Here is a 9,681-nt window from a genome sequence, read left to right on the forward strand (position 1 = left end):
TTAAATAATGGCCTCGTTATTTGTATCGTATTAAAAGATGCGGACAGTTCGCGTAAATCTGTATTGTGTTTGATCAATATTATTAACTTTACATATCTGTCTAAAAACATTTTCCAGCAGCACAGATCTTTACTTCACACTTCCGCTCCGCATATAGTGACATTAACGTACACTTCCTTTCTCGAAACACAAACATCCTACCTTACCCGCCACAGTGAAGCCAAAACATTTTACACAATGTCTTGTTTTAAAGTTCACCAACGTGATGTTTTCATTTAGTGGATATCTGTTTGAGCGTCACGGGATGATGATTGACTAGAAAAACTGTGTGCACGTTTGAGCTTCACGGGTATTCAGTTATTACAGCTTATTAATGACACAATATAAGTTAGGCCTAACCACCAGCACGCGCAGGGAAACTGGACATATTGCGCTTTCTTCTGGACGAGCTGTTTTTCCTCTTGGTGTCAGTATAAGCATGACTTAAAGCGACGCAGTATTATGGATGACATTATTTCTCTCAGCTCGGGCAGCAGCGACGACGGCGGCGGTTCTGATGTTGTTTTTATAAGCACTTATCAAGAAGCCAAAGACGACGCTGTGCCGTTTATACGAGAAGAATGGCTTCCAGTTACACCTGTAAGTATCTTGCACTAAACTCTCAAGGTTTCTCTTTATGGCCGCATTTGTTTGGCCACCGAGTGTTCGTTTACATATGTAAAACCCGCGCTTTGTTTACGACGTGCGCCTGAGCAAATTTTGGCATCCAAACGATTTCAACCACGCGCGCTTTCACATACTGCAATGTCCCTGCTTTAACCGGGCGACTTTAGTGATTAACTACAAGAGACTAGTGATGTTTGAAACTAGTGCTGCTTCTGTCCGCGAGGAAAGCGCCACACGTGCTGTTTTTGACCGCTTCGCGCGAATGTCCGGTAACGTTAACGTTAGATGGTCTGACGCAGCATCTCAGGTGATATTATCTTTAGCATATTATTTACTAAGTAAACTAAGTGCAGGTTAACTAACTGCTTGTTAACATAAAACATTGGTATCAACGTTTTTGTTTGCTTTTTTTCAATGTTTACTATGAGAATGTGTGTTTATATGGGCTTGATATTTATTTCATTAATGACAGTTCCATTACTTTACTCTTGCACTCTTAAAAAAATAAAGTTCATAAAATGATTTCTGTTGCTGAGAGGATTCTTTGTAGTAGAAATTGTAAAGTTTCACAGCAGCAAGGGCTGTTTATGAACCTTTGACTGAAAGGTTATTTGGGGAACGAAAATGGTTCATCTGTTCTTTGACATCAGTGTGAAGAACCCTTTTTCTTTCAGACATTTATTTTTAAATGTTGTGTATTGTACATTATTTTAAATATCAGGTACATCATTACATGTGAATGTGCAGTTAGTAAACTGATAATGGGCCATTTTTGGGTGTGTATTATACACTTATCTCTGCACTAAATGTCAGTGCTGTGGTTGGATGGTGCTGATAAAGGGGCAGTATTATTATAATAAGATCCCCCTTTTGACATCACAAGAGGAGCCAAATTTCAATTAGCTATTTTATTGGGTTGATCTTTTTCACATTTATAGGTTGATAGAAGCACTGGGGACCCAATTATAACACACATTAAGTCAGATTTTCATGATACGGTCCCTTTAAACTATAGATGGTTTCAGCAGTAACAACATAACCAAACAGCTTTCGTGGAACAAACGTCACTTCCTCTAAACTTAACAATGACAGTTCCAGAGGTCAGATTAGCCGCTAGTCAGACCATTAAACAAACGGAGACTAGAAATTAAGTTCCATTCAGATGCGTAATCGTAACAACGCACATGCGTTCGATAAAACTGTTTATAGTTATGGTAGTAAAATTGTTAACTTTTCGTAAGGGTTGAACGACCACCTGTTTACTGTCTCTATTGCAAAAGCCATATGGGTTTTGTTTGACCTCTATTCACTTGACTTTATCTTACTTCTCACTTTTATGTCTTTACTCATGTTCATCTCAGGTTCTCATCGATATCACCGATCAAAAGTTGACCCCTTCAATTAGAAAAGGCTCAAAGAGAAATAGCATTTCTCCAATCCTTATAGATCTAAGTGAAGTCTGTCCATCTGACGAGGATTCATCATTAATAGACAAGCACGATAAAAACTCTGCTGTGTGTCCACTAACAGGATCTCGGCGATGTGAATCTCAGACCAGTGACATTGATAAAGATGTAGTCAGTCCTGAGTGTTTCCGATCGAGCAGCGTACGGTCTGATCTCTCAGTGTCACCTCCTCAAGAAAACTCTTTGTCAGAGCCCATTATCCAAAGGACAAATTCAACTTTAGCGTCTGAACAGTCAAGCTGGGACAAGACATCCTTTGAACACTTCAGTGACATTTCAAGTAAAAACCCAAAGCCTTTTGAAAGATTGACTGAAGAATCGAAAAACTCTGTTACAGTGTCATCTGTGAACACTAAAGATGCACAGCTCTCTAAACCAGAAGCCGAGCAAAGAAAATCTCCAGAAATATGGGATGCTGGTTTTTACTCTCCTACTTATAGCCTTGATAGCCCATATTACTGTCCAAGTGAAGTAGATGCTATTTTATTCTCAGATGTATCCAGTAACACATCATGGAAGAATCAGCAGTCACCTCAGATCTTAGCGTCCGATACCGTTTCATTGAAGGAGGACGGTCAAACTACAAATAATGGTGAAAACATGGACGTAGATAAAACTTCAATAACAGAAATTCAGGCTTCGTCTCCCAGCACGGTTCCTTTGTTGGGTTTATCTCTGTCCTGTAGTCCAGGGCTTACATATGTTAAAGCAAATAGTCCCACGTCCACCGAGCTTCTTGCCAGCGACACAATGACACATTCACCTGGTCGCTCTATAAGGAGCTCACCAAGTAGCCTCAACAGCTTCCCAATCTCTCCATGTTCCTCACCATTTAAAGCAAGCATCGATGAAGGACACGAAGATGTGCTAGATAACATGGAGTCAGATCTTTCCAAAGACAACCCTCAAAACAGACAACAGATTTGTCTGGCCGAGTACAGAAAATTGATGCAGTGTATGGTTGGAACAGTTTCACATATGGTATGTTTTCTTTCTTTTATATTTGTGCGTTTTACAAACATCAGAGCTACTTCGATAGCTGTCGTGTCCTCATATTCTTGCTGTATCTGAAACCTTGAACAAAAACCCAGTAGCTTATTTGTAACATAAATAAACAACAACAGAAGTGCTTTTTTATTTGACAGCCCAACAAAAAGTATGACAAAATATAGTCGTCAACGAAGCTTTATCATGTGATGAAAACGAGACGCATCAGGCTTGTTTGAGTTTATGCGGCACTGCGCAGTCGATCGGTGAGGTTTGCTGCTTGCCGTCAAGCCGGACACCTGCTGCATGCCTGCTGTGACGTTTGTGCGTGTTTTCTTTTCTTTTTTTATTGCAAATGAAGTAAATTAGATGGTGAAATTTTAATAAAAAGTTGCAACCAGAAACATTTTATATTGAATATTTTAATTTCTGCTTATACTGTATGCCCAAAAATAATGTGAAACAAGCCAACATTACAATAGAGTTTGGTATTTTCATTCTTCATTTATTACACAATACAGTATAACATTTACACACATTAATGTGTTTTACCTCTTATAAAAAACATAAATGTATAATGTTTATTAGTGGAACTGAAGGTCGGATTAAACTCGAAACGCTCAGTGATCAGTGAGGTGACCAATCACGAAGAGCTCCGCCGGCTGAGGTAGAAACGCTCTCGCGGTACTTTAAAACCATACGTCACAGTCACGTGCCTTCAGCGCCAGCTCAAGTCGGACCATAGAAGTCGGACTGGGCGTGTTCGACTTCGTGCGGCGCCGCGGGAGCCGGCGGCCGGATGACGTCAAAGTGCCGCGAGAGCGAGACGAGATTAGACTTCTCTAATCGGTCTCGCGGTGCTTTGGCGTCGTCCGGCTGTCGGTTCTTGCGGCGCCGCATGAAGTCGAACAAGCCTACTGCCTCCGATCGGTCTGCGCAGCACCGCATGAACTCGAACAAGCCGTTGATGCTGGTCAACATGTGACGATGAGACTATAATTGATTGTATAATGCAATACTGTTGACAAATAAAAACGAGATTAAAAGTGGTTTACAAAATGAAAAATATGCTAAAATGTCTCTTCATTTTCGCTAACCAAAACAAGGCGAAATGTCTCTTTTATCCATCCACTTATATCTGCGCCCCCGCCACCTGACTGCAGATGATCATGTGTGTTTAATGGTGCTGCGCAGATCGATCCGCTAAAAAAACATTAAAGTACCGCGAGAGCGATTAGAAAGCATGTGGAGCAGTCTGCTCTCGCGATGCTTTGATATCATACGCCATCCAGTAACACACGTCAGAATTGATGGACAGCTATGACCGGGAAGACACCGCGGTCGCTCTCAAATGGACAAATCCAAAATAAAGCCCGTACATCACTTTCAGGTCAGTTCACAAGCATGTGTAAATCTATAGCTTTGACTGCTGACATCACCAAATCACCTGCGTGATTTAAATAGTATAACAATGTACACATTTATATAATGTAACTTCAGTTGTTTAAATAATTTACTTACAAGAAATACATTTATTAATTCTTTAAAATTGTTTGGATTTACACTGACATGTCACATTAACTTAGTTAAGCTGAAGTCCATTAACTACACCGGTACAGATGCAGAAATATAAACTATAATATATATAAAATTGCTGTCAAAATACATTTATAAATGATAACAATAGTATTTTAATAAACTTTTATTCTCACACATAGTATAGTTGTGTATGATTTTGTTGTTGTTTTTTAACTAAAGGGGGCACCACTGTAAAAGTCTGGTTAAGTCAATGGTTCTCAAACTGGGGGACGGGGCCCCCACGGGGGCCGCGAAATGGTGCCAGGGGGGCCCCAGTTTTATGACATTTTATTAATTAAATTAATTTTATCATGAATTCTGTGCAATTAATGCTATAGAAATTAGGCTACTAACCAACAGCTTTACTTTCTATAATTTAATATGTTTTGTTTAATTAAAAGTTGAGTTTTAGAACAGTTTTTTGTCATAAATTTTCTTTGGGGGGGCCACGAAGGTATGCGCCATACACAAGGGGGGCCGCACGCTAAAAAAGTTTGAGAACCACTGGGTTAAGTCACTCATTTGACCAGCAGCGGCCCTGTGTGTGCGCGCTTTGCTTTGCTTTGCTTGTTTTGATTATGTAGACTCTTTTATGACCAGTCAAGTCACTCACTAAGAGGTTAGAAAAATAAATATCTTGTAAATTCAAATCAGAGCATCTTTCATTTTGAATGGATGTATTCTTGAGTCTATAAGGTAATGTAACAAAGAAAATGTTGATTTTGTCTATACTAGGCTACTACTAGGTACTTGTATTACAGGGTAAAATTGAATTGCATTGCTAAAAAGAGGCTAAAATACAATTTTTATTGATTAAAACTAGACTAAAGTGTAACCCTAACCAACTAAAACTAGACAAAAATAGTCATGGATAATTCTAAATAAAACAAGACTACAATGCCTTTTAGTGGACTAAAACTTGACTAGACTAAAGAGTATGAACGTGACTAACACTAATAAAAACTAAAATGACAGCTTGACACACAGACTAGACTAAAACCAAAATTAAAACAGGCTGCTAAAAGACTTTTACTCTTCCTTCATTGCATGAAGAGAATATTTTAGGTTCACAAAGTGAACATTAAAAATAGCTTGAACCAAGATAAAAACCACAGCCAAATATATTCACGAGAAGTCATTTACTGTTTTAACAGCTTGCCGATGGGGAGGAAGACGAAGACTTTGGTTCTCCTGAACCGCTTTGTCGTCAGAGCCTCAGTTTGGTCAACAGCACCATTGAGGAGAATTATCCAGAAGGCACTCTTCAGCTGCTCGCCGACTTCATTCAGCCTCGATACTTCCCACCTGTGGATATCACCAAACACCTGCTCAGGGGGATTTTCTTGGACCCCCAAAGCTCGGAAGTCCTGGCCATAGAGGCCTATAACCTATTGATGAAGACGCAGAGGTAGTGTGAGCTGAGGTTTTTTGTTTCAATGAAATAACACATTCAGAGCGAAGTTTAAATCCGGCTGTGCTCATTTCCATAGTACTGTCAAAATGAAAGCAGAATTAAATGTTGGGCAAACAGACCATTTATGATAAATATTTCTGTTCAGATACCACCCAGCGAATACATCTACAGTCCCGTGGGATTGGCAACTGCTGACGTCGGTTATGGAGGAACATGTAGGGAGAGAACATTTTTTAATGCTTAAAATATACGAATATTCCTGAAAGTCTTTCCTTTTCATAAAAGTTTCACACTTATTGTACTTTGGATCTGTTTTAAGGATGACAGTAAGAGGTTACGGACGGAGGTTCGCTGTTTGCTGCTGCAGTACGTGCTGAAGGTTTTAGAAGATGATTTTCAGTTCAGACTTACAAAACAGTGTCTTCATCTCTCTCTCGTAAAGAAAATGCTTTCTTGTGAGCAGAGGTTCACACATGTCAAGTAAGTTACAACCAGCAATTACTAACTCATTTATAGGTAAGACCTGATTTTGTCATCATCAGTATAATGTGTTATTAGTGATATAAGTCTCTTGATTCTTGTTCTTAGGGATCTTATAAACTGGATGATGAATGCTGCTAAGGAATCAGTGAACCACAAGAAGGAGACCAACAACTATCTTAAGTATGTAACGTGGTCATTTTTTCATCATCATAGTACGTTCATTTCTAATTATTCATCGAACCGGTCATTGCAAAGTCTATTTATTTGTCATAGGATGGTTTTGTCACTTCAGAGGATGTTGACGTTGGCCCTAGAGGTGGACAAGAACCCTGAAAGCAATTCTAATAAACTTTCACAGGAACTTTTCTTAAGACTGATTCCAAGCAGACAGATAAGGTGACTAAACAAACCAACGCAAGTCCTTTCACATATTACAATTAATTTATAGCTTTGACTAAATCATCTCTAAATAAAGAGCCCTTCCACACGGAGACACGTTTAGCTCTCTATGTAAAATATATTGTATCGTATTGGCATTTTTGAAGCCTGAATTTGGGTCCCAGAGTGGATAAATCTGAACACTGCATTCTTGCAGTTTGGTGTCTACAGCCAACCTTTATATTTTGTGATAGGATGATGTCATCACCCCAGGCCTCCACCCTAGTCAGACACCGCTACATCCTGTAACGCAAACAATGACAATGGCAGACTACATGCTTGTGTTTGTGCGAGTCCATTACCTTTACTAAAACTAAATCTTCTTCTCCTTTGCTACAAGGGTTGCAATATTCTGATAATTTTTAAGGCTGGAAACTTTCCATTGAAATTTACAGGAATTAATGGGAATAGACTGGTAATTTGAAAACAATGTCAGAAATGAGTATAACAGCGGATGGCCATGGGTCTGTTGAAAGCGCTATATAAATGCATTTACGTTTTTTCTTTAAAATCTTTGTTTGTATATGATATAGTTTATATACCTTTTAAAAATAATTCCCTTAAATTCCCATACATTTTCGTTATTTCCAATCCAGTCCATAGATTAAGTTCCCATGGAAAGTTTCCGAAAATGTACTGGAATTTTACCAGAAATGTTCCGCCTCTTTAACCCTATTTGCTACTATGATGAGCAACAAATGATTTTTAGTCAGTTTTGTTGGTTTCGGAAAATTGAGATTGTAAGAGAGAGCTCTGGCTTCGTGTGGATGTGCGTTAAGAGAGTTTTCTGTCAAGTTATAATAGCACATTATAGGCAAAATTCTAATTAAATTTTTTTGTGTGGTTTGTTAGACTGTTATTGTTAAGCACTATAGAGAACAAACTACTGAAATCTAAATTACTGGAACGGCTGATGGAAGACGCTTGTTCTCACAGGAGCACCTGCTTCATGTCTCTGAGCTTGCTGCTACACTACTTCCACAACTCCACGCTGGCTTCAGACCCTTCAGTAAAACACAAAACATCTTTACTGTATTTTATAGAAGATTTGTATTGATGTTCTGTATGAGCTAAACTGATGTCATCTTCCTGCGTGTTTGCCAGGATGGAGACGAGAGATGGAGAAGCTGGAGTGAACTTCTACAACTTCTGTGGATGCTGACTCTCAGTTATGAAGAGGCAGTAACGGGTAACGCATACATTCATCAGCTAGTACACAACGCTAGCACAAACATGTAAAATACTCGAATAACCTTACCCTGCTGTCAACCTTTGTTTTCCAGGTCACCTCAACCTCCCCATCACAGAGCGTTTTGATAGGATGCGCTCTCCACTGTGGACCAGAAATGACCAGGTGACACGCTCAGCGGTGCGAGAAGCGATCGATGTCTTCCTATCTCGTGCAGTGAAAGATGTCGGTCAAAATCTTCCCACGGAAATGCGGGAGTCACTTTTCCAACTACAGGACCACATTATTGATTTCTCCAGTGTTATTCAAATAAATTGACTTTTGTAAAGATTTGTTTGTATATTTTAAATACATTTGTTTTAAATACTCGGAAATGACTTGTGTAAATGTTCATCAAGACTCGCAGAACAACACTTAATGAGTGCATTATTCAGCATCTTTAAGACATGGCACCTTTATAGAAACACATGCTTTTTGTCTTTAACAAATTTTAAAGTCGCCATGAAATGGCAGTAGTGATTGTCTTATTTTCCCTGCCTGTGGTGATGTATATCTGACTAAAACTGCTTCTGAAATGTAAAATCATCATAACCTTTATTTAACTAGGAAAATCACATTGAGGTTAAAACCACTTTTACAAGTGAGACCTAGAAAGGTAGGACAGGAACCCAATCGAGAACCGATTGGATCATTGGAAGTTAGGTCATGTTGCGATTTGCTAATCGCTGCAATCTTTTCCCGGACCCAGCCAACCTTTTGACCGGAAGTAAATAGATTAGGCTTGTTCGACTTCATTAGTCGCTGCAAGAACTGACAGGTGGATGATGTAAAAATACAGAAAGAGTCTTATTTTATGTTTTGACGGCAAGAAAAGGGAAGGGGAGGAGATTTGCGTTTTTGATTTAAAGATTATGAGGGCACATGAATTGTTAAAATATAACACAGCTTACAGTAAGTTGTGTAAAAGATACCACAATCTTCAAAAACAAATGACAGATTTTCAATTTCATTGCGACTTTAACTCTTCTGTGGGCAATAATGTTAAAACATTCATGAATAAGACCCTGAAGTAAAAAAAGTATATCTGTTTGATTTGTTAAAAAATCTCATAATTAGGTAACCAAAGCAGCCATCGTGACCCTCTTCAAAATAAAGGATTCCTCCAAGAGATAGATAGCATAGAATAGAGGTGCCCAAAAGTTGGCCTGCAATTTGTCCCTTCATGCCACTTAGTAATGAAAAAGTGGATAAATGAATAAATGTTTTTTATGTACATGCATACTTGAAGGTGTATATTGTGCATCATAAAAACTCAACAAACTCTGGTACTATAGGCTAATAATAATAATATAATATAATATTATAAGGTAATAATACTATAGGCTAATAGAGGTGGCACACAGACAAAAGGACATTTAAAAATGATTGGCAAAACAGTTACCTTTGAAAATAAAACTGCA

At 38.6% G+C, this 9,681-nt stretch overlaps 1 protein-coding gene across 2 annotated transcripts; it reads left to right on the forward strand.

Annotated features, from left to right (window-relative positions):
- The first annotated feature begins 161 nt into the window (after positions 1-161).
- Positions 162-8,595, forward strand: simc1 (SUMO interacting motifs containing 1). Of its 2 annotated transcripts, none has more exons than XM_055177612.2 (10): positions 162-639; positions 2,028-3,113; positions 5,852-6,105; positions 6,257-6,326; positions 6,431-6,591; positions 6,700-6,774; positions 6,868-6,990; positions 7,969-8,041; positions 8,137-8,221; positions 8,316-8,595. In XM_055177612.2, the coding sequence occupies exons 1-10, from the start codon at positions 502-504 to the stop codon at positions 8,537-8,539; spliced, it is 2,289 nt and encodes a 762-aa protein (XP_055033587.2). In that variant the 5' UTR covers positions 162-501; the 3' UTR covers positions 8,540-8,595. The 2 variants fall into 2 exon arrangements, with proteins under 2 accessions (XP_055033587.2, XP_055033586.2); XM_055177611.2 differs by having other exon boundaries at positions 164-639; positions 7,885-8,041.
- The last annotated feature ends 1,086 nt before the right edge of the window (positions 8,596-9,681 follow it).

This window comes from Misgurnus anguillicaudatus, chromosome 16 (assembly GCF_027580225.2).
Source record: "Misgurnus anguillicaudatus chromosome 16, ASM2758022v2, whole genome shotgun sequence".
Taxonomy (NCBI): domain Eukaryota; kingdom Metazoa; phylum Chordata; class Actinopteri; order Cypriniformes; family Cobitidae; genus Misgurnus; species Misgurnus anguillicaudatus.

Bases quoted from the DNA above. Each gene is read 5' to 3' on its own strand.
- simc1 (XM_055177611.2), top strand. From the start codon at position 502: ATGGATGACATTATTTCTCTCAGCTCGGGCAGCAGCGACGACGGCGGC. The intron at 3,114-5,851 runs GTATGTTTTCTT...CTGTTTTAACAG, and splicing joins TTGGAACAGTTTCACATATG to CTTGCCGATGGGGAGGAAGA. The intron at 6,775-6,867 runs GTATGTAACGTG...TATTTGTCATAG, and splicing joins GAGACCAACAACTATCTTAA to GATGGTTTTGTCACTTCAGA.